Genomic DNA, 25,248 nt, shown 5'->3' on the forward strand with positions numbered 1-25,248 from the left:
CTTGGCAGCTGATCTGAGCTGGGACTCTGGGATTCTACCTTGGCGCAGGGGTTATCCACACACCTCGTGCCTAAACCGCGGGCACAAACTGCAGAACCACTTTGACCCTTTGCAGGAGCTAGGCTGGCATGTGGCTGGATGCCTCGGGTGCCACAATGCGAAGGAAAGAACAGGACAAGAACACAAACAATAAAGACGCCGGAGGCCAACCCATTTCCCAGAGCAGCAAGTGGGAGGCAATAACCAAGACAAACAACATGCCCAGAGTTGAGAAAAGCCAGCGTAAAGCGTTTTTATTGCAATAATAAAACTCTATGTGTTTACGTGGTGATGGTGGAGGAGGCGGCAGAGGAAGAAGAGGCAGCGGCAATTCTCTTACCAAAACTCACTACGTGAGGGGATGGGGAGGGGGTCAGCAGGACACCAGGACGGGGGCCGGAGCATTGCCCAGGCGGCTGTGGCAAGCTGCGATGACCAGCATCAGATCTCCGTTAAGAACTCTCTACGGTGTGTCCGCACTTGGGGGGGGGGGCTGGGGAGCGGGCACGGGTTCACACCACCCCCATCACCCCCTGTGGGGAAAGCAGCACCTTTCGAAGTCCTTGAATTTAGCTAGCTGCGGGGATTCAGACTGCTAAAAGGTAAAAATATCCTGAAAATCCAGTAGAAAACACCACGCACCACAATACTGGCGGGGGTGCGGCGGAAGAGGTCAATGGGCTGGGGGAGAGAGCTGCCCCCAGAGCAACAAGGTTGACGCTACGTCACCATGGAAGATGCCCCTTCCCCAAGATGGTAGTGGGGGGGCAGGGGGGGAAGAGTCCCTTGTGGCCCCCGGTTTCAGGCAGAGAACCGTATCAACTCCTATGACTGAGGCTTCCCGGTGATTCAGCCCTCGACAGCCTCTCAAACTGCTTTGTATGGCTTTGCAGCAGAAAAGTCGGTTTTTTAATACAATAAGGTACTTCCCCAAAACGGAAACGAAACAAAGGCTTGCCTCATTTCAAGCAACTTTTCCTATATAATGTGAACCAACCAGTATATTTACTAGCAATGCTCGATCATACACAACTCAAGTCTACACCAAAAAAATATATAATAAGATTAAAGAACCTGACCAAAACAAAAACAAAAAACCATTAAACCCCAAAACAAGTGAACAGATAAGCTGAGGTTTTACAGCATGTAGCTTAAAAATGTCAAATATTGAAAGGAAACAAGGAAGGAGAATCAGAAGCAGAGCCGAGTGACCCAAAAACATTCAAATTAGGGTGGATGTAGTGGACAGCTGGGAAAGCTCCATACAAATTCATGTGCATTCGTCTTGAAGCAGAGATTTCTGGATTTCTCCATGTGCCAAACCTGTCAAGGCAAAAAAAAAAAAAAAAGGGAACTTGCTTTAGAGTTTGCCCTGGAGAGGAGGGGTGCAGCTGCGCTGTGCAGAGAATATGAGAGAGAGAGAGAGAGAGAGAGAGAGAGAGAGAGAGAGAGAAAGGGGTGGGCGGAGAAAACAGGCGCAAATGCCAAAATAAAAAAGAGGTGGAGAAGATCCGACACCTCAGCCCTGTTGACTCAAGGCGTTGTACCCATTAGTTGCCCAGGCAACCCTGCTCAGGTGCCAAGTTCAGCTCTGGCAGGAAGCTCTCAATCTCCTGCTATTGCCACTTATGGCAAGACAGTCACGCTTTGTGCCAGGCTGATGAATGGGCCCGGGATGCCCCGTTCTAGAGATTTCTGCGCAGATGGAGGCCTCCCAACACCTGCCTCTCCCTGAGCCACTGGAAGTGCCTCTTCTCTGTCTCTCTCTGTCTCTCTCTCTTTCCCACAAACCGAGGAGTCTTCCGATACCATCACCTACCCCGGAGCAGGGAAATGGAAGAACGCATGCCTCTTGTCATTCCATTTTTAGAAGCTCCACGTCAAAAATTAGGGTGGCATTGGGTGGGATGATACCCGGGTGGCCGGTGGGACCGTAGGCATAGTCTGGCGAGATTATCAACTTGGCTCGCTGCCCAACGCTCATCTGCAAAAGGAACACAGCAGGCCGTTAGAGCAAATGAAGCCCATTCCCACCACCCACCCCCTCCGCCTTTGTTTCCCTCCCCAGAAGGTGTCTGAATCCCCGTTTCTGAAACACACAGGCCGGAAAAGGCAAGGTGTACAACAGAGGGAGACAAAGAAAAGCCTGGCAGCAAAAGGCCTCAGGTTTCCCTGCTGTGTCTGGGGGGCGGGGGGGGGGGGGCGCGAGACACTGGCTGGCCCCATCCTTCATATTCCCTCCATTCCAGCAACGAGGACAAGACAGACAGGCTTAGCTGCAAACTATTCCCGAAAGGACGCTGAGAGATGCCTCCATTTCTAGTCTGCATCCACCTCAGTCTTATCTTGAGATGGCTGGCATGATATGTAAATCTCTCACCGCTGTGACTCACATGCAAAAGGCAGGGATAAGACAGAGGTTGCTCTCTCCAGGTAAACCCCACCGAGGTCATTATGAGCCAGATCCCAATTGCAGGGGGAAATCCCAGCCGGCCCAAAATATCACCCCATCCCTTTCAGCCACCAAACCTCCCCGCTTCGTGCACAGAAGGCAGGAAGAGCCCCCAATTCTCCTCTCCGCCCAACTCCGGCTACCTGGCACTGTTCAAACCTGCACACCTGCGCAACCCCTTCTTCCCAGCCACGGATGACCTCCTGTTTGCCCATCACAAACTTGAATGGCTTGTTCCTGTCACGGGACGAGTCGAACTTCTTTCCATCCTCCAGCATACCTGTGATGGAAAAGGAAGCGAACGTCATCCTGGGGGCAAAATACACCCAAGAGAAACATTTCCCAGGAGGATCGTGGCCAGCAAAGGAAACAAATCGGACACATGTCAAAAAACACAGGGCTCTCAACTGGGGTGGGGAGAGGAATTCAGATGGCAGATTAATTCAGTGAGACAGATTTCAGTCGATAACAGCCAACTACAGTGGAACCTCAGAACGCCGTTGAACTCGAACATTTCAGCTTCCGGACGATCAGAAACCAGATGTGATTGTTCCGGTTTTTGAATGATTTTCAGAAGCCGAACATGCAGCTCCTGCAGCCAGTCAGAAACTGCGTCTTGGTTTTTCGAATGGATTAAATTCGAAAACCAAGGTACAACTATAATACAAAATCGGTAACAGGCACCAGAGAGACGCTCTCCACAGAGATGGAACCTTTTGTCGTCAGATCCCTTCTCAGTGATTCTTCAGTGAATCCCACAGTATTGACCCTCAGTCCTCTTCCCCAACTGAATGGAAGTTAAATTCGTCTTAACTGTGTTTGCTCATATTTCTGCTATTTCTTCCTTCCTTCACTTCCACCTTGCAAAGGAAATTTGGATTGTAAGCTGCTTGGGGCAGGGGATATGTCCTTTCTGAACCCTTTCTGCTGCCAGATGAAAATATGCTCTGATCCTTCCCATTTTCCTGAGCTCTGGTGAGTAAACCAAGAGAAAGACCCCACCCTGATAAAGCCAGCCAGTACCCACCCCCCAATTAGTCAGGATTCCTCAAACCACAGCCCTGTCTACACAATGCCTCCCCAAATTCACTGCTGTTAAAGCAGAAACGTGGAAGGAAAAGGGAATTACAAGACAGGGTTTTGGTTGCCAGCACTGTAGCCAACCCATTGAATGATGCCACGTCATGCAGAAACCAGAACAGACCCCCCCTTTGCCCCACCTAGAGGGGCAAGAGACCCACCACCTGGCTGACAGCTTTTGCGTCTACTGAATGAGTGCCCAAGACCCCAACTGCAACGTGTCCTTCAAGGAAAGGCGCTGCTTCTACAGCATTTTTACTTTGTATTATAAGTGAGGACATTAATAGACAGGATATTAAACTGTTTTTATACGCAACGACAGCGGCAAGTGTATTGTTGCCCCAGAAATGGAAGCAAGAAGAAATACCGACGAAAGGAGGATGGCAGACAAAATTAACAGACTACGCAGAATTGGATAAAATGACAGGAAGGATTCAAAACCTGGGAGACCAGAGATTCACAGAAGATTGGAAGAAAGATACAAATTATTTGAAGAGCAACTGTAATCAACAAATTACGCTAGTAGGACTACAAGAAGTTTTGTAAGGAGGAATATATGAAATATTTTCAAAGAAAAGAAGAGATGTAATAGAAATGTAATAGTGGAAGTAAGAAATGTAAATTAAGTGGAAAACGTTGGAAAATTTTCAGATGTGACTGCTGGAAGCAAAAAAAAAATGTATAAGATATAAAAGTATGTTTAATAATTGTTGAAAATGATATGTTAAAAAACCAATAATTTTCTTTAATTTCTTTTTTAAAGGAAAGGCGCTGCTTCTAAAGCACTGTGAAATTTTCCAGTAGTGGGGCATGAGCAGAATACTAACTTTTTCTCGGCCAGCCCAGGGTTATCCAAAATCAGCCTTGTGCCCCAAGTTCCCGTTTAATTACAGAGGTCACAGAAACATCCAGACCTAACGTGACCAAGTTTGCTACACGACACCAAGTTTGGCTGATGAAACCACAGAGCGACGGCATCTTAGATGCACAGGAAGTTGTGGTGTTCACCAAACGAGAGGGCCACAACGTTAACTTGTGTCTCGCCTGCCCCACATCGCCTCTGGGAAGCAGGGGAGAGAACTGATAACATGCCTTTAGTGTACTCTTAAAAGAGCTACCACTCAACGCCAGCATTCAACGACTGAAAAAATGGGTTTTGATTTCTTTTGAAAATAAGAATGAGAAGCAACAGTAAGGCTCTAACAAAAAATAAATCCAGGAGTCTAACTAAGGCCAATGGATAATTAGGTCATACGCTGTTCAGAAATAAGCTCTCTATAAAACTCCATACAAACAGGCGACACACTTACTATTCTGAGATGTCCCTATCCAGGGACTCACTCCCATGAGCCCTCAATCTGTTAGCCACCTCAATCTGTTAGCCACCATCCATCCTCCAACCGCCTCCAGACACTCACACAGGACCTTCAAAGCCTACACAAGCAGCCCTGCTAGGACAGACCTGGGGACTAATAGAGAGTCCAGTATCCTATTTTCAACAGTCATGAACCAGCACTCAAAGGCCAAAGGTCCTCCCCGCTTGCTCTTTAGCAACTGGACTAAAGGAAGCAGATAATGTAGACTCAAAACATTGCTTCTAAATACCGTATTTTTCAGTGTATTAGATGCCACCATGTACAAGATGCCCCCTATTTTTTGGGACTAACATTTTAGAAAATGGGGGTGATGGCATAAAGTTTGTTATGTTAAAATCTGGGTGCGGGGCTACTCTGCCACCCAGCTCGTCAGACTAAGTCCGCGGGTCCCTGCAGAAGAAAATGAGCTCAGCCGGAGACAGGAGCAAACTGCAGAAGATCCAAGTTTATTGCGCAACAGGTTCAAGACGAGATTGAACAGCGGGAAAAGGGGTGACATGAACTTTTGAAACTTCCCTCCATGTCCCAGAATACAGTGCAAAATACATCCCAGTTACATCATGAATACATTAAGAAGAGGTTGGGTCACACAGGATTAACATATGGAGGAGGGAGGGGGGAATATGCAGAGCTGGAGATATGCGCGGATAAGCACATCCTGAGTACCTGATGAGAAGACAATGGTCCATGTATGCATAGTCTGCCACCTGGCATTGCCCGGAGGAAAGGCTTGGCAGAGTGATTTGACAGGATTAGGGTCTTGACACCTTGCTTGAGGGATTATGGAGGACAGGGGAGGTGTCATGGAGTCCTAGAGAAATTGAGCAAATTGGCACGTTGATTTTCTATGAATTTTATAGATTTTAGTCCCTTTTGACATTGACAATTGGAAATAAATGGATATATTGTAGCGAAGAAGGAGGTGAAGAAGACATGCCCCCCCTTTCTGTATCAAGTTGTTGAGCTTTCTTTGTGGAGGACTGCCCAATAACCACTGAAACCAGTGGCAGCAACCAATCAAATGTCCACCCTGTGTACTATCCATGTATAAGACAACCCCAACTTTTTAGCATACTTTTATATATAAAAAAACACACCCAAAAACCTAGTCTTATACAGTGGTACCTCTGGATGCGAATGGGATCCGTTCTGGAGCCCCGTTCACATCCTGAGCAGAACACAACCCGCATCTGCGCATCGTCGCAATTCTCCGCTTCTACGCATGCACGTGACGTCATTTTGAGCATCTGTACATGTGCGAGCAGCGAAACCCGTAAGTAACCCGTTCCGTTACTTCCAGGTCACCGTGGAACGCAACCTGAAAACGCTCAACCTGAAGCGTCTTTAACCCGAGGTATGACTGTACACAGAAAAGTATGGTATGTGATAAATTTTGTGAAGTGCTTTGACTACTCTAAAATGGTCTACGAACATTAAGTGTCATTAGGGGAGGCTTCCAGACATAAACTAATTGTGCTGCTCTCTGCTCACAACTGTGCAAAATGGGTCACATGTGGCTGCAAGAAAGGACCCACCGATTGATATTTCCAGCACACCAGGAAAGGCAGAAAGCAACCTGAGAAAAGCCTTTGGAGAGCCCTTGCAGCTCGCAGGCATCCGCAACAGGTCTGCCACAACCATTAAAGAGGATTAGTTTGTGATTAAGTGAGATATGCAACTAAGCACAGAGCTGGCAAAGAACTTGAGACCAGCAGGGAAGGAGGTTCCAAGGACCTACATTCTGGTCCAGGGAAGAAAACAGTAAGGAGCTCTTTAGCGCTTGAAGGTCCTGTATACATCCAGTGCAAGACCCCTGCTGCCATGGGGCTCTCTACAAATTAAGAGCCGTGGTGAGCTTGGATTGTAATGGCCAGCTTGACAGGATCGGCTTCCATTTTAAAAGGGCAAGACTCATCTTGGGAGACAGCCGAGCGAGATACAGGGACATTCGTGTCCAGAGCAAGGAGGTCGGTACCTCTGTCTAGTCTGCCTCTTCCCCCACTGGCCGATTCTGAACCTGAAGCGCTCACAGGTTTTGAGCTTGGTGAAGGAGTGAGGACCCACGTTCAGGACAATTCTTCCACTTTTATTTAGAACGTGCCTCTAAGTCACCTTTCGAGGCACCGTTTGCCTAAGATGCGCACACAGCTTAAACAAAAGCAGATGAATTAATCACGCACAGTTATTTTTAAAATAGGTCAATTGAAAGGCACGACAGCATAGATCCCAGGAGCTAAAGGAATGCTACACATTCTGAAATCCTCACTTCCCTGGCTATGTCAACCACGACTTGCCCGAGCTTAACTGGTCAAGGAAATGAGAAGGCTAACTAAGCTCACTCCTGTGTTGAGGCAGCAGTAAGTATCCAAGAGATGTTTCAGGGAAAGGGTGGTCTAGAAACTGTGTCCAGGATCCAAAGAACAGCAGCTGGATGATGATGATGATGATAAAACTTGTATACTGCCCTATGAAAGTAAAGGACCCCTGGACAGTTAAGTCCAGTCAAAGACGACTATGGGGTTGCGGCGCTCATCTCGCTTTCAGGCCGAGGGAGCCGGCGTTTGTGCACAGACAGCTTTCCAGGTCATGCGGCCAGCATGACTAAACCGCTTCTGGTGCAACGGAACACTGTGACAGAAACCAGAGCAATGCATGGAAACGCTGTTTACCTTCCCGCTGCAGCGGTACCTATTTATCTACTTGCGCTGGCATGCTTTCAAACTGCTAGATTGGCAGGAGCTGGGACAGAGCAACGGGATCTCACCCCGTCGTGGGGATTCGAACCGCCAACCTTCTGATCGGCAAGCCCAAGAAGCTCGGTGGTTTAGACCACAGCACCACCCGCGTCCCTGCCCCATACCCGTAGATCTCAAGGCGGTTCACAACGTAAAATTGCAATGTATAAAAGACAAGATACATCATAAAAATAAAAACAAAGACAATCCAATAACCCCCGCTTCCACAACACATTTAAAAGTTCTCAGCATCCACAGAACTTTGGCCTTGTATTATAAAAGAGCAGGCCTCAGCTCCATGGCAGGGAAACTCTTTTTCAAAGTTGGTGAGCTGGCTTGATAATCTGCTGCGGGGAGTGTGAAAAATTCCACTGAGCACGCCTAGATTAGCCTTTGGGATCCAAGTACAAGGACCTTTGGGAAAGCCCTGAACAAAAGGACTCTTGGAACCTGGGAAATTTAAACCCGCCAGGCAATTCGACCCAAGTCAAGCATTGAAGATAGGCATCAGCGGTTTTGTTTGGGTACGTTCACGGTGCAATCCGTCCTCGTCTGGTCAGAAGTAAGCCCCTCCAAGGCCAATGGGATTTACTCCTAATTATACGCGCATGGCAGGAGCAAGGAATCCTTTCCCCCCAACCCAATGGGTGCACTCTCTTCCAGGCAACCTGCCAACAGTTACATGGCCATTGGTGGGTGTTGCCTTTGTACAGAAGGCCAGTTTCTGCACATACTCTGGGTGACCAGACTTCAAGGCCACGTTCTAGACAGGTAAACATATTCAAGGAGGGTGGTGAGGAAGGGCCAGCAAGGAGAGCCTGCCCACCTGTGGTGTATACCATTTCTGCTGCTTCTCTATAGTAAGATGACAATAACAGGAGGTCAAGAAAAGTTCTGCACTTACATTTTACGCACGAGAACGCAAACATGTTACACATTGTCATCACGCAAAGGGGTTCCATGCCAAGTTTAGCCAGGAATACTGAGATCTTTGGCTGGGACAGACAGTCCTTCTGCAGGGAGCATCCATGTCACCCGTAACTTGATGATGAGTTTTGAGAAACAGACCTTGTCGACAAAATGGTTAACCAGACCGCTAGTTTCTCCTAAGCGAACGTTCTGAACACACGTCTAGAGGCTGCACGAGGGTGAAGGAAAGAGCACATTGCAAATGACATGTGAGGCTTTGATTCCGATCTTACCGGAGAGCAAGGAATTGAGCATCCGTATGCTACCACCATCCTGCTCCAAGGCACCACCTTTCCAGACTCACCGTCACACTGCTCTCCAGGGAGGCATTCCTGTTCCAGCCACTCCTTCTGACTGGCAAACCTTCCATGCGCCTAATGTCTGCAATGGCCTAGGCCACAACGCATGTATGTGTTGAGGTCTTCCCCCTCTGAGACCTCCCAAGGAGGAGGCTGAAAAAGAGGCACTCTTTCCCACTTACACTTTTGGCTATAGAGTTGTACCTCAGAAGTCCAAAGGAATCCCGTTCCGGAAGCCCATTTGACTTCCAAAATGTTCAGAAACCAAAGCGCGGCTTCTGATTGGCTGCAGGAAGCTCCTGCAGCCAATCAGAAGCTGCGGAAGCCCGTCGGATATTCGGCTTCCAAAAATAGTTCGCAAACCAGAACAGTCATTTCCGGGTTCGCGTCGTTCAGGAGCCAAAACATTCGAGAACTAAGCTGTTCGAAAACCAAGGTACGACTGTATTTGCACCTGAGGGTTCGGATTAATTCTACAGGAACTGACTAGGTCTGAAGGCAACCCTGTTTAGGGAAGTTTTTAATGACTGATGTCTTAATGTACTTTTAATCTCTTGTTGGAAGCTGCCCAGAGTGGCTGGGGAATAAATAATTAATTTTAATTTTTTATTTATTTACTTACTACTAATACTACAACACAGATCCTCTAGAAAAGTGAAGTGTGAGCTATGCACCCTCTTGCTTCCTTCCATGCTGTTCTGAAGCAGAGAAGTAGTGATGGGGAGGGTGCCTCAGAAATCCAAATGTGCCAACAGGCCTAAAAGAGTCCGCAGTCCCTTCCTTAGAGAGATCAAACGAGCTGAAAGTGCAGGGCAGCAGCTGGGGGAAGATGGAAGAGTTTAGCCGGTAGAAGTCCGAGAGACTGGCAGACCTGAACAGCAAGATATTGAAAGCAGTGAGGACAGCGGTTGAAACTGAAATAGTGTGAGCGCACAGCAGCGATAGCAAAGTGGTGAGAAGGAGGGCAAGGAGGGCCGGTAACGCACATCTTGCCTTAGGACTAAAGGAAGGAGACAAAGTGGTGTGGCTGCATGCACCCAGATTTCTTAAGTATATACTGCACAGAAACTGGACTTCAGTAGAGCCATGCCCCAATTTTCCCAGACTGCCTGACTACCACAGTTGCAGCTCTTTTTCTTCCTAGGGAGCCGACAAGAACTCTGGGGCAACACCACATGTCTTCACAGAATGCAGACTTCTTGGGATAAACTTGCATGCGCGTGCAAACAGCACAGAAGGCGCCTGAGCTCGAATAATCCCTAAAAATCCATGCGATGCTTTGCGCCTTCTGCTTTGCGGAATGCAGGCCAGGTTCCTGCGAAGGGGGAAGGTAGGGATGGACACAACCGCTCCCCTGCGCTGCCTACCTGCTCTCGGGTTGCCAATGCCCTGTATTAAAGCACATCAGATATGGGTCTCATTAACTGCCCTGGTTTTTGATGTCAGGAGCTGCAGACACACAGGTGTAGGTCTCCTATTAGTTGTACACTGGGCGTGATCAGGATCTGCTTCCGCTGCCAGCATTCCCTTCTGCACATGGGCTGGGCAGAACTCTCCCCAGCCCAAGCCAGATTCAAACAGTGTGTGCTCTTATGCTGACTTATAAAGCACAGCAGTGCAAGGGAACGCGTCCTGGCCCAAGGGCAATTCAAAAGAGCAAAGGGAGGAATGTAGCTGCATTGTTTTCATTACTTGTACTTGGCCTTGCTCAACAGTAGGACAGTGTTTCCCAGCTATTGTTGGACTACAACTCCCATCATCCCTAGCTAGCAGGACCAGTGGGTCAGGGATGATGGGAGTTGTAGTCCAGCAACAGCTGGAGTTTGAGAAACACTGGAGCAGGACACAAGGACAAGGGAGGCTGTGTGTGGAAGGTGGAAACCGCTCCCCCTGGAGCAGCGGTTCTCAGCCTGTGGGTCCCCAGATGTTGTTGGACTACAACTCCCATCACCCCTAGCTAGCAAGGCCAGAGCTCAGGGATGATGGGAGTTGTAGTCTAACAACATCTGGGGACCCACAGGTTGAGAACCGCTGCCCTAGAGAGAGGTCCATGCCTTTGGTACTCAAAGAGGCAGTGATACAGCCTCTGCTGGAAAGAAAATAATATCTGGACCCCTCTGTGAACACCCACTGACCCACCAGGTTGCGTAATATGGCTCTAGGGTTTCTGGATTCAAACTAGTTATGCTAAAAAGCCAATGCAATTCTGGGCTGCATCAATAGGAGTATAGCATCTAGATCAAGGGAAGTAATAGTGCCACTGTATTCTGCTCTGGTCAGACCTCACCTGGAGTACTGTGTTCAGTTCTGGGCACCACAATTCAAGAAGGACACTGACAAACTGGAACGTGTCCAGAGGAGGGCAACCAAAATGGTCAAAGGCCTGGAAACGATGCCTTATGAGGAACGGCTAAGGGAGCTGGGCATGTTTAGCCTGGAGAAGAGGAGGTTAAGGGGTGATATGATAGCCATGTTCAAATATAGAAAAGGATGTCACATAGAGGAGGGAGAAAGGTTGCTTTCTGCTGCTCCAGAGAAGCGGACACGGAGCAATGGATCCAAACTACAAGAAAGAAGATTCCACCTAAACATTAGGAAGAACTTCCTGACAGTAAGAGCTGTTCGACAGTGGAATTTGCTGCCAAGGAGTGTGGTGGAGTCTCCTACTTTGGAGGTCTTTAAGCAGAGGCTTGACAACCATATGCAGCGGCGTAGCGTGAGTTGTCAGCACCCGGGGCAACGCAAGTAATTTGCGCCCCCTAACCCGGGGCAAGGCAAGTAATTTGCGCCCCCCCTTAACCCCCGAGTTGCCGCTGGCGCTGCCGCCCAAACGATGCCGCTTGCCCGGAGGAGGAGGGGGGCAGAGAGGCGAGGAAAATGCAACGGCCCAGCAGCTGCAGCAGCACCGGCGGAGGCGGGGCTGTGAGGAGGGGCTGCCTGGCGCGTCCTCCGCGGCGAGCGCTGAGAGCCGCTGCCTGCCGGGCGCCTTCAGCCCGGACGCGCGCACAGCTCGTCGGTTCCGCGAGACATGCGGCTCCGCTACAGCCTGCGCCCGAGGCTCTTCGGCGACTCCGGAGGCAGTGAGCGCGCCCCCCCCCCAGATGTTGCGCCCGGTGCGGCCGGCACCCCTGGCACCCCCCACGCTACGCCACTGACCATATGTCAGGAATGCTCTGATGGTGTTTCCTGCTTGGCAGGGGGTTGGACTCGATGGCCCTTGTGGTCTCTTCCAACTCTATGATTCTATGATTCTATTCTATGGTTCTATGATTCTAGATGCCTCCTAGGATAGATTTTGGCCTGGAAGCCACCTCTGTTGCACAAGCAGATGACACAGGCAGGGAGACAGGTGAAGAAGCAAAAGCCCGTTTATTCTCCTGGCCCTCTCAGTGGCATTCAGTACAGTACTAACTATGGTTATCTTTCTGGGCTGCCTTGGAGGAACAGGAATTTAAAAACTTTCCCTTTAAAGCCAAAGACACTTATCCTCTTCAGAATGCAGCACTCAACAAGAAATCAACAGTTTGGGGTTTGTTTTCTTCCCATGTATGCAGAATTGCGTAATAGTCCCCACTTAGGGTAACAAATGTTTACTGGCCTCGTTATCAAATTAAGCCAGCCTCCAAAATGGCCAAAGAATACCAAACCCACACGATTTTTTTGTGAATCAAAACACATTCTTGCAGCAAAATCAAATCTAACATTCCAAGCAGGGGGAGACTGCCAAATACTGACAAGGGACAGCCCCCACTTGGAGATGGAGAACGAAAAGGAGGAGGAGGAGAGCCAAAGACAAAGCCAGGACTCCTCTCCAGAGCAGGAGGATGGATGGATGATGTTTGTCACCACAGATAAGGAGGGGAACGGCCGAGAGCAAAGAGGAAAAGTTGACAAGGTGGAAAGTGCAGCTTTGGACCCGGAGCTTGAGACATCGAGGGATCCAAGCAGCGAACATCCGTTTTTCGCAAGAGGCCAATGCCTGTACGAGAGCTTCCACATTTGAAGCAGCAGCCCTGCTCAGCTTCCTCCTGGGACAAGGCGCCGTGCTTTCTAGCTCCGTGGAATTACCGTATTTTTTGCTCTATAAGACTCACTTTTCCCCTCCTAAATAGTAAGGAGAAATGTGTGTGCGTCTTATGGAGCGAATACAGGCTGCGCAGCTATCCCAGAAGCCAGAACAGCAAGAGGGATCGCTTCTGAGATTCAGAATATTATTTTTTCTTGTTTTCCTCCTCCAAAAACTAGGTGCGTCTTATGGTCTGGTGCATCTTATAGCGCGAAAAATATGGTATATTTTAAGAGATGTCTGAGGCACCTTTTTACAGAAGGCGGTAAAAATATTCCTGTTCAATAGCAGCCAAATACAGTTCAAGAACTGTATTTGGCTGTTATTTCTATTTTATTTTTTTGCACTTCACATCATTTGGCTGTTTTATCCTTGCCGGGGGGGGGGGGGGTTTAAGGCTTATCTCAAGGAATGCAGCATGCATGGACCGAAGTAAAATGGCACAACACGCAGCATCTAATGCAAATAATAATAATTATGAACCTAACAAGAGCTTGGCTGCTGCAGGAGACCAAAGATCCAGCACTTTGTTTTCAGTGGCCAAGCAGGACATGAACACAATGGCACAATCCTTAAAGCCTTTTTAGGCTGGCTACTGAATTGATCTTAAGAAGTTAAAATGTTGAGTAAAGGTAAAGGGACCCCTGACCGTTAGGTCCAGTCGTGGCTGACTCTGGGGTTGCGGCGCTCATCTCGCTTTACTGGCCGAGGGAGCCAGCGTACAGCTTCCGGGTCATGTGACCAGCATGACTAAGCCGCTTCTGGCGAACCAGAGCAGCGCACGGAAACACCGTTTACCTTCCCGCCGGAGTGGTACCTATTTATCTACTTGCACTTTGATGTGCTTTTGAACTGCTGGGTTGGCAGGAAAAGGGACAGAGCAACAGGAGTTCACCCCGTCGTGGGGATTTGAACCGCCGACCTTCTGATCGGCAAGCCCTAAGCTCTGTGGTTTAACCCACAGCGCCACCCGTGTCCAAAAAATGTTGAGTACGCACTCCAAATAACCACATGCGAATTCTGCACAGCTAAGATTCCACTCCCGACTCAAGAGCTCAAGTCCCCTGCAATTATTTCCTGATCAGGAAATCCATATCCTTCTCTCAAAAGCTGAAAGAATTCCAAGGATGCTAAAAGCTAGTCAGTATGGACAAAGATGGTAATTGAGCTGCTGAACATGCATTTGTGGCAACCATCGTTTATTAGCCAATTCACCTTTCTGTGGGTCACACTGGTTCAAATGGAGCAGCTCTCACAAAGCCAACTTAAGGCACCTCAGGCATTATGCGGCAGCACAGAGAGAGGGGCAGGAAAGTAGATCAACTGCCCTGAATGCCATTTTCTTTCTGTGGAATTAGATAAAGCAATTTAAAGCCTAATGCTAAGCTTGCTTAGATGTGAGTCCTATTGAATTCAGTGCTATTTATTTATCTCTCCCATCTTCAGTAAAAATCACTCCCAAGTAGATTTACTCTCAGGTAATCTTGCATGGAATTGCAGCATTTGCCGCAGACAGCAGACACCCTGTGTAACTCTGCAGCAACACACTGCCCCTCTCTTAAAAGGTTACTCGATCAGAAAACAACAAAAGCCTGCATTTGTTGCAGGAAGTGAGAAACTGCAGCCCTCTAAGTGCCTGTAGCCTGGGCAACAGTCCTATACGTGCAATTTGAATTGAATGAAGAATGGCTCCATTTCAAGAAGGTCAGACATCTCGCATTCGCTGGGTCTTTGCCACAGTTGGCAGGCTGCCCTCCAGAGCCTCAGAAGGCAATGTGCAAATTGGCAAGAGGCGGCCCAGGAGTTCCCACCCACTTCGATTTGCAGCACAGAGAGAGCAAGGAGCGTCTCAGAGGCTGCTTTCGCTGCCGCTTCAAGTGCCGGCTGCACAGTTGGCCTTTCAGCTACAAAGGCTCCTCATCACCTTACACGGTAAAGTCCTTCCCAAGCAGGCAAACGTCCCCGTTAAAGCCAGCGGCTGGAAAAACAAAGGGCATTCCTGTCCCGGAGCCGTTTACTTTGGGAAGGTATGAACAGAACGTGCAACATTTCCTAGAGTGCCATCTTGCTGCACTGGAACGGAGACGCAATTCTCTGGCAGCCTATGGAGCCTGGCAGCCGGTCCTGTTAGCAACAAGAGGCTTGGTGGTGGTGGGCAAAGGTCCAGATTTAAGTCGGGATACGAAAGGGCACAGTCTCCTGATGACAGCTTATTTGCAAACTGTGGCGAGCTCCGTCAGGTTCTACAAAAAGGCAAGATGGAGACCAGTTGCAGCAGCTGCCCCCAGAAGACACGGGCCAATGGAGGGCAGAACACACACATTGCTCGCTTAGGAGGAGGGGATCCTGGGAAAGGGGAACGCGGGAGGGAGAACAGGCAAGCTGGGGCTTCCCCAGTTTCAGCAATGACCAGTGAGGAACAGAAAAGCCACAAAGCTCTGCATGCGTACTCATGGGCAAACAGGGTCTCCAAAGGAGCCTGCGTCTCTTGGCACCTGTCAGCGCCGTCTCTGAATGGCTTACTCCCCTCAAATGCCATGACATTGCCCAAACCATGCCCGGCACCCAAGTCCACGCATTGCCAAGGAGGTGGGCATATTTACAAGCACACTTTTTGGAGAGCCCAGAAACAAGCTGCTTTGCTTAGACCCCTGAAATCTATGCCCTTATGTTCTTGACCACTGCTTTCCAGGGTGTCACTTATCTCGTAACTCAAAACCCACCCCAGAAACGCCTCCCCCCCCATGCTTTCTCATGGAAGAAAATGGAATTGCAGAGTTGGAAGATACCCCTGAGGATCATCTAGTTCAGCGGTTCTCAACCTGTGGGTCCCCAGATGTTGTTGGACTACAACTCCCATCATCCCTGAACTCTGGCATTGCTAGCTAGGGGTGATGGGAGTTGTAGTCCAACAACATCTGGGGACCCACAGGTTGAGAAAGGCTGATCTAGTTCAACCCCCTGCAGAAATATGCAGCTGGGCCTTACACCAATAAAACCTGAAAGCCACAACATCGCGTGCACCACGCGAACATGACTGAATCTCCATCTTCCTGCATCATCCAAGCAACAAGGGAGCTGAACAACTGCCAAAGCCAAGCCCACGAAACCTTGAATGGTTCCACAAGGAACATTCCAATCTCACTTCTAGAACATGAACTGGACAGATCACTAAGACAACCACCCTCCTCTGTCCCTGTTATCCTTAATTCCTCAGCAAAAGTAACTCAACACACAAACCACAGAGAAGGGGAAGTGTTGTCAAACCCAGACTGCACTGTGAACCCAGAAGACTCCAGTTCAAACCTCAAGCCTACTAGTTGGCCTTGGCTATTACTTATCAACTTCCATGGTTTTTTAAGTTTCTAATGGATAATTTTTATTTAGTCCCACAGTCTCACGCGATTCTGTTATGAGTTTTAGGGCTGGGAGATACCTGGCTCTCAACATCGGGATATCTTATCAGCTAATATATCACAGTGTCTGAAATAAGGATGGAGCCATGTAGAGGCATTGGGCAGGCTTCAGGGTTTTTGCAGCATCATGTTTTTTGAATACCGCATGCACACACGGCGATATATTGCCAGGTCAAAAATTATGAAACTGATATCACAATATGGATTTCAAACTGATTTGGGGCAATATATCACCCAAGGAGCTTTCTCCAGCATTGTAGGAAAGCTGTAAAAAAAATAAATTAAGGACAATTGTGATATGGTTAGGAATCTGTGGGCCTACACAGTATTTTTTTTTCAACAGAATAGTGCTTCTGGAGGACCAGTTACCGTATTTTTTGCTCTAGAAGACTCACTTTTTCCCTCCTAAAAAGTAAGGGGAAATGTGTGTGCGTCTTATGGAGCGAATGTAGGCTGTGCAGCTATCACAGAAGCCAGAACAGCAAGAGGGATTGCTGCTTTCACTGCGCAGCAATCCCTCTTGCTGTTCTGGCTTCTGAGATTCAGAATATTTTTTTTCTTGTTTTCCTCCTCCAAAAACTAGGTGCGTCTTGTGGTCTGGTGCGTCTTATAGAGTGAAAAATACGGTAGTTAGGAGTCGGTATACACCCAAATGTACCCAATGATCAGACACCACCCAATTTTACACAGCTGCCAAGGTTGTTCAAAGCATGGGGCTCAGCAATTTTAAAAACACTAGCCGTGAACTGAAACCAGTCCTTCATCTGAATAGACACACGCAAGAGGATGTGTTCCTGTGTGACATGACAACTGAAGCCTCTGCCATTAGGTCCAGATCTAACTCTTAAGATTTGAACACACCCTGTTCCACTTCAGACCTAATGATCTGATGGCTTAATGGGCCCGTGTGCTCCCTCCTCATCACAGTCTGATATCTTTGTTTGCAAGAAGAAATAAGGACACAGTGGCCCAATTTGGATGTCCAAGAAAACTGGTTTAACAAACTATGATCATCTTCCTTGTGGATAAGAGAAGATCTGCTGGATCAGACCCAATCCAGGACATGTTCTGGCAATGGCCCAGAGACCACGTTGAGGCAGCCATTAGATGATATACATGAGAAACGGGGTAGAACCGCCCATTTAAACTAGCTTGATCCAAGTGTGGAAGTAAAATAAAATCCAGATAAAGGTACCCCTGACCATTAGGTCCAGTCGTGGTCGACTCTGGGGTTGCGGCGCTCATCTTGCTTTATTGGTCGAGGAAGCCGGTGTGCAGCTTCCAGGTCAGGTGGCCAGCATGACTGAGCCGCTTCTGGCGAACCAAAGCAGCGCACGGAAATGCCATTTACTTTCACTTTGACGTGCTTTCGGACTGCCAGGTTGGCAGGAGCAGAGACCGAGCAATGGGAGCTCGCCAACCTTCCGATCGGCAAGTCCTAGGCTCAGTGGTTTAGACCACAGCGCCACCCATGTCCCAAAATAAAGGTAGCACCCATTGCAGGAACACTGATCTAACCAAAAGTGTGCTTCAAGCGCTCCAGAAGAAGCTATATATACATTATTTTCCTCAAAATAGTAATAGTCAACAGCACACATGGCCTAAACAATTCGGTGCCGCATCCCAGCAACATGCTATGTACGTTAAAGCTATGGTTTTCCCAGTAGTGATTATAGAAGTGAGAGCTGGACCATAAAGAAGGCTGATGGCCAAAGAATTGATGCTTTTGAATTCTGGTGCTGGAGGAGACTCTTGAGAGTTCCATGGATGCAAGAAGATCAAACCTCTCCATTCTGAAGGAAATCAGCCCTGAGTGCTCACTGGAAGGACAGATCCTGAAGCTGAGGCTCCAATACTTTGGCCACCTCATGAGAAGAGAAGACTCCCTGGAAAAGACCCTGATGTTGGGAAAGATGGAGGGCACAAGGAGAAGGGGATGACAGAGGACGACAGAGGACAAGATGGTCGGACAGTGTTCTCGAAGCGACCAGCATGAGTTTGACCAAACCGCAGGAGGCAGTGGAAGATAGGAATGCCTGGCGTGCTCTGGTCCAGGGGGTCACGAAGAGGCAGACACGACTAAATGACTAAACAACAAGAACAATGTAAGATACCAACACACAACATCCCAGGTGAAGGATACTTGCCAACATGACCAGGAAAAATCCTTTCCCAACTCATGCGGTCAAGAATGAAGATTGCCTTTTAACTTCTGTTACCAGTCTGATAAGTCCTTAAGCTGACACTATAATTGTTTGACATCCCCTGTTAAACTATGTCTATACGTTGTTTGGCCCTGACCCTCAATAGTCTGAAATGACATTAGGTGCATGCAATTCAGTGTCACACTATTACATGTGTTCCGTCTGCAAAAGCATTTTCGCTTGCAAGGCAGAAAGATCCCCCTTGCACTGTTCTAGTTGTACCCCAAGACCCCAGAGTTTCAAGGAGCACAGGGATATAAGGGGGTGGGAATCCCATTTTGAAAGTGGATGCCCTTTTGCAGGGCTTCTGCTAACAGAGTTCATTAGATGAATCACACTCATCTTACAGTCATTTCCAATTGGCTATACAGTGGCATCATCCCATTCATGATCCCTGAATGGCTGAGATCACCCGAGATCAATACTCTGAGCAGGAGAATTAATAGGATCAGAGGCGACTGATGAGAAAAGAATATCAACACCATTTGTCTCAGAATTACTAGTTTCTACCTGAGGAATGAAACCAGATATTTGGTTCAGCTCTGTTTTTAAGAGGTGTCCTGCCTCCAGTTCAGTTATGAAAATGTAGCGGTGGGGGCACAGATGTTTCTTACCCCACCAGGCCAGTTGGAGAAGTTGACTCTGCAAAATGGGGCCTGCTTTCAATCACATAAAGCTGATTTTAAATGAATTTCATGCTTGGGAGAGGAGCACCTTGCCTGCCACATCTGGAAACGACTTGCAGTGGGGAAACCCAAACTGCTCCTACTAAGCTGACAGTTCTTGTAAATGCATCTGAAATGCTACACAGTCTTTGCCTCTCCTAAGAAGTTCAGGCACTAACAAGAATGAGCACATCTGCCCCCAATCCTCAGGCTGTGGGCACAGAACCTCACCCATGCTCCCTGTTGCTCCCACACTGGCACCAGAGATAATTCATTTATAGCCTGCATAATCCAAAACTGCCCCCATGAGGTGTGGTCAGGATCGCAGTTTAGAATTCCCAGCACCCAATACATGGCCTGAAGGCTATGGGGGAGAACCATCCTAACTTTTTAACTCCTATGATACAGAACATGCAACCCTCATGCCACAAGCCCATTTCTCCTCTTCCTCCATGCTTTGTTCCCAAAAATGTTGTGTTGCAAAGAGAACGTCAGCAATGTCTAGGCAACACGATGACTATGTACATATGCAATGGACAATCTTTATCAAATTCCTTCAAACTCTAACAAGAACAAAATGAAATCTTTTAGTCTCAAAGTCTCTGAAAATCTTTAAATGAAGTGAGGTGCCAGACTTTATACGATGAAAGACAAGCTGTGAAGCTTTGTGTATTCAGCAAATATTATGTCCAGCACTGAACAGTGATTCCAGATATTGACTACTGTTTCATAGAATTCTTTGTCAGCGTGGTGGCAGGATATAGAATTGCTTCATAAACCCATCTTATTTTGAATGAATGTATGTAAATGAAAATATCAAATGCTGTGGAACAGTGCTCATGTAATAATGTAGTCACTGCTCACTGTCTGTATCTGGCATCTTGCATGTACGATCCCTATCCTGCTCACATCGGATGCCGCTCGCTAAATCAGACCAGGCCAACCTTTCGAGCAGACGTCGCCCTTGCCAAAAAAAAAAAAGCTAAACCAGAGCATGAAACACCTGAGAAAGGAGAGAGGCTGCATTGTAGCTCCATGGGGCTTGCTAAAGGTAAGACGGTGTTGTCCAAACACACACACACACACACACACACCCAAATGAAGTGGAGATGACGGAAAGGAGCTGCCTATGGCTCAGCCCTCCCCAAATGCTCCACAGACACGGAAAAGGAAGGCTGCGCTGCCAGCACCAGAGGGCGGGCGAATCTCCTGTCCCAACCAACAGCCTCCAGGTCCCCTGCCAGCCATCCCTTTGTTCTTCCTGTCAGCGCAAGAGGCAGCCAGGGAGAGACCATCCTCATTTCCCTTCCCCACCCAATGACAGCAGGGAAGGAAAGAGAAACAGATGGAGTGGCTGCTAATCCGGGAGGGGCGGAGAGGGAGGAGGTCTGCTCCGGCACCAAGCCTTCCCTTTTCTTCCCTTTGGCATCCAAGAACGGGGTCCCCAGGAAATACTACACAGGAGGGAGAAAGAAGATCGCAAGGGGAGGATGGCAGTCCAGTGAAGAGCTAGTTTGTTCCATGAGCTATACAAGACAGAGGTAAAGAGAACCTCTCCAAGAGGGCAGGCCCTTTGCTGTTTTAACTCACACCAGAGTAAGGCTGCCACACAGGGAGAGTCCTCCCTCATAAGCACCCAAGGGGTGCTGTGCCAAATCCCTGCAGCCTGGAGGCCAGAAAATCACTTTGGCTTCCACAGCTACATCACGAAACTGAAAGAACTGGTTATTCAACCTGGCGTCTTCCCCTAAAAACAGGATACTCTCCATCGACAGCATTCCCAGAATTTCCCTGGAGGCTTCCAAAAAAGATTTCACTCCCCAGACTGCAAGCTTAACTGCTATCTTACAGCTTCCACCCGTTTGTCTCCCTTACTTCCCCCGCCACCCAAGGATGTTTGAAGAGCAGCTACCACTCAGCTAGCATTACGCCTTCTTCATATTTCTGGCACAATGAGAACCCTTGCAAGTGCGTACAAAGCAAGGGGTGCCAAGAAGAAAAATAAGCCACTACGCTGCTAAGAACCAGGCCATCCATCCAACCGCTGTTGGAAGTAGCTCTACCCATATAAGCAGCTGGGTTGTCACAGCGCAACCACGGCAAAGCATTCTGGCCTTGCATACTTCATGGTGTTCTCCCTCCTGCCACAGCTTCAAGCCCTACAAGGAAAGAACTCAAACCTTCACTCCTAGTGGGCGGCCAGCTCTGCAGGTGCACAATGCATACCGTTCACTGCGTGGCATCAGGAACGTGGAACTCTGCACCAACTCCCAACATTAGAGCCATTATGATACAGGCCAGGGTCGATTTGCACGGGGGCCACTTTCCGAGACACTGCAAGCTTACGTGAAATCGCGTATAATCCAAACACCCACTGAAAAAGCCTGCAAACACCCCGATCCACCCCTTTTGGTGACATTTTCAGATCACTTCCAGGTGCGACACAATGCAAATGTGTGCATTTGCACACATTTTGGACATACCTAGAATGGTCACTGCCTGTATTCTTGTCCCAGGTGGTCTCTTCTATGTGGCACACGCAGTCTCTCCATGGGTCAGGCAATGATGTGAGACGGCTCTCTGTAAAAATGGCAATGGGGCCTATAGAGATGCTTTCGGCCAGCTGCAATCCAGCAGTGGAATCCAACAGCCCTTCAGAAATCTGCCATACTCAGACCCTGGTTTCCTTCCATAAGTAATTCACGTATGGATCGTCACTCACTGCATGCGGGAAGGGCAAGGGATTTCAGGATGCTGTGCGAATATTTACAATTTAAAGTTGCTAGAAGCCGTAAGAGATAGAGGGCAGCCAGCGATTCCATGCGTGCCTTTGAAGCCTTCTTTGAAAAAACTAGGCTGTCGTCTCCATCACTTCCTAGCAACGAATCCCAGTACAGAAAGGAGAATACCTTAGTGGACAAATTAGATGTCAGTTCCACAGATCAACCAATCGGGCTTCAAGCAGCAAAGCGAAATATCTACCAAAGAAGGTTAACACAGAGTTCACGTTCCACCAGATTCAGAGCCACCCTCAAAATCGGGGGGGCATGTTCTCAAAAAAGGGGCACATGCAACATGTTTCAACTAAATGCTTTCTCACTGCACATAGCACAGCAGCTGACTTTCCAACTAGATCAATTTCATGGCATCTCTCAATGATTTGGGTGCTTTTGATCAACCTAGGGAGCAGACACGCTCTTTGCTAAAAGGGTTTAACATGAGCCAAAATGGAAGCACTTCTAATATAATATGCAAATCACCACAGTATTGCACCCAAGTGATTAAGTACAGTACTTTGGCACAATCGTCTGAAGACCTGTGCTTTCCTCACATTGCCAATATTAGATTTTGCAGTACAAAAATATGTTAGATGACCTGTGTAGCACCAAAGAATCAGCCTGAGTGCAGAGACAGTGACTGACATGCTAATGAACACTTGGTAACAGAGACTACCTGAAAGGTAGCACATTTTTTAAACACACAAACACGGATATGCAGTAATAAATGGAACCTCAGACCTATCCACATATCACTAAAACCACAAAGGTGTGAAAAATGAACTCCACATTAACAGCCCATTCGCAAAGACCACTAATCAACCCAGACTAACCAAAAGCATGCACCAGCACCTCAAGTCCTGTCCTCGTGATCAGGATGTCAGGCATAGCTTCTGAAAAAGGACCCAGGCCACTAAGACTTGAAATAAATGACACTAGGCAAAATGCACTAAAGGTCTGTCTGCCTAAGGCAACTTCGTATGCATATAAAAATATCAAGATGCACTGAAACAAGAGTACACAAGGATCTGCCTTATGTTCAATCAGACCACCGGATCCATTTAGCTCTGTGTTATCTACACGGACTGGCAGCAGCTCTCCAGGGTTTCAGAAGGGAGGAGTCCTCCCCAACAGTACCTAGAGAGACCAAGGACTTTTCACACCCAAAGCACAGGCTCTGTCACTTAGCTATGGCCCCTTCCTCAATGCTTGCTTCCACTGCCCAATAAATTTAGGCTTTTTCCTGAAGGATTTTTTAAAAAAACCTAGCTCCCAAAATCTTGCCCACAAACATGAAACACATTTTTTCACTCAGTTCTGATGGAAGTTCCTTAAATATTCCAACCGTTCAAAAGCAAGTAAGCAAGCTACTGTAACAAATAAATAAATTCGGGCAGATTGGATCTCCGTTACAAGAGCTGGCATGACAATCACTTGGGAAACAGAGCAGACCAGAAACATAGAAACCTCAACCATGTTTTTTAGCCTTGCAGACAGAGAAGCATGCGGTTGCAGGCGAGGGCGACATAAACCCCACAAGATGCCAACCACAGCCTAAGACCCCTGCCAGAAACAACAAGATTTATGACGAAATTGCAGTATTAAGGGCAAACAGCTTATCTAAGTAGTGCCTTCCTTTTGGCGAGATGCTTTCCGCCTAGCCCAAGCACAGCTGCTTGGGAATCTGTGGCTGCTCCAGTAGTACCTCTGAGCAGGTGGTGGCTCAGGGGAAAACCACACACTGGGTTTAAACATGGGTGCCGTAGACCACAAAGCTCGCTGGCGTGGAGGGGGGGCATGCGGAGAGACCCACACACAGCCCCCCCTCTTCGATGCACACAGCAAGACCCAAGGAGCATCAGTTGCCAAGGGAAAAAAGGGCACAGATTTGAGTGCCCACCACCCTTTTTCCAAAGCAGGTTTGTGGGTTGCGATGCCCAAGAGGCGGTTAAAATGCGATGGAGGAGGGGGTTGTTTTTGCAACCAGGTAAGGGAGGAGGAGCCTCAGCATGCCAATCATCCCCCCCCCCCGTTTGACAATTAAGGTTTTCCTCTAACCACTGCACCTTATGCCACCGTGCCCAGCCATATCCTAACCCTCTGCTGGAAGGAAGAGGGGGGGGCACAGATTTCTCCTCCTGCTTCTCCCCCTCCCCCATAACATTTCACCCCCTACCAGCTGAGACACACTCGCCCCCCCACACACGCACAGTTGCCCCCTCCACCCCTCCCTTTTCTGCTCCAAGCACAAAACGCAGCTGTGACCCCCCCCACTCCCTCCCCACCAGACACAGAGAGAGACCGTTTGCAGACGACCCCTCCCCACCCCAACCGAAAAGCCTCCCCTCACCCCCCACATTCCTGGAAGTGGGGCGAGTGGGGGGGGTTTAAAAGAGGGTCATTCAGACGACGAGACTCACCCGTGTAGTGCACCACGCAGGTCTGCCCTCGCTTAGGGAAGGTCCTCCCTAGAGAAGAGGAAAAGGCAGTTAATGGGGGGGGGAGAAGAGGGGCTCGTGCCCCCTAACCTCTTGAGGGGGGGTCGTCGGTTGAGGGGGGGGGGTTCTCTCGGCTCACCGTCCCCGGGGGAGATGGTCTCCACGCGCACGCCCATGTGGCCCGGCCCGCGGCGATGCTAGTCCCCAAAGGAGCGGCAGCGGCGAGTCCGGCAGGCGAGAGGGAGGAGAAGCAACGGCGGACGAAACACCAACGCCTGGAGCGAAGGAGGGGGGGAGGGAGGAGCCGCGCCCGCGCACTGCCGTTTAGAACGGAGGCCCCGCCCCCACGCCGACGCCGCCCTGCCTCGCCTTCGCCGGCCGCTCGGAGCCACGCCCCGCCGTTTCTCGCGCGCGCGCCCGCTCGGAAAAGGCGAGGCGCACGTGGCCGCGGCGGTGGGAGGGGCGAAGAGCGCGGCTGAGGGAGAGGGGAGAGCAGACGCCGCCGCCATCTTGGCTGCTGCCCCTCAGGGAGGAGGAGGAGGAGGCGGGAGAGAGAGAGAGCGGGCTGCTCCCTCCTTCTCCCCCTCCCTCGACTCTCCCACAGACATATATATTCGTATATCACATATATATCACATTAGTATATCACATATACTAATACACATATTATTACGTTATTTTATATATATATATATATATATATAAAATACATATATAAATAAATAATAATAC

General features: G+C 48.8%; 1 protein-coding gene and 1 long non-coding RNA gene across 4 annotated transcripts; one reads left to right on the forward strand and one right to left on the reverse strand.

The window, feature by feature from the left end:
• Window positions 1-267: 267 nt before the first annotated feature.
• Window positions 268-24,815, reverse strand: FKBP1A (FKBP prolyl isomerase 1A). Of its 3 annotated transcripts, XM_082226600.1 has the most exons (5): window positions 24,656-24,815; window positions 24,499-24,546; window positions 2,659-2,771; window positions 1,859-2,023; window positions 268-1,362 (listed from the first exon to the last, which is right to left on the reverse strand). In XM_082226600.1, exons 1-4 carry the CDS (start codon window positions 24,690-24,692, stop codon window positions 1,895-1,897), a joined length of 327 nt encoding a protein of 108 aa, XP_082082726.1. In that variant the 5' UTR covers window positions 24,693-24,815; the 3' UTR covers window positions 268-1,362; window positions 1,859-1,894. The 3 variants fall into 3 exon arrangements, with proteins under 3 accessions (XP_082082726.1, XP_082082725.1, XP_082082724.1); XM_082226599.1 differs by lacking the exons at window positions 24,499-24,546; window positions 24,656-24,815 and adding an exon at window positions 23,710-23,848 and having other exon boundaries at window positions 1,889-2,023; XM_082226598.1 differs by lacking the exons at window positions 24,499-24,546; window positions 24,656-24,815 and adding an exon at window positions 23,710-23,848.
• On the forward strand, window positions 1,369-1,585 carry LOC309534457. The gene is made up of 2 exons (XR_014220745.1): window positions 1,369-1,437; window positions 1,472-1,585. It is a non-coding gene; the product is annotated as an uncharacterized lncRNA (long non-coding RNA).
• Window positions 24,816-25,248: the final 433 nt, after the last annotated feature.

This window comes from Podarcis vaucheri, assembly GCF_965113315.1.
Source record: "Podarcis vaucheri genome assembly, chromosome: 6".
Lineage (NCBI taxonomy): Eukaryota > Metazoa > Chordata > Lepidosauria > Squamata > Lacertidae > Podarcis > Podarcis vaucheri.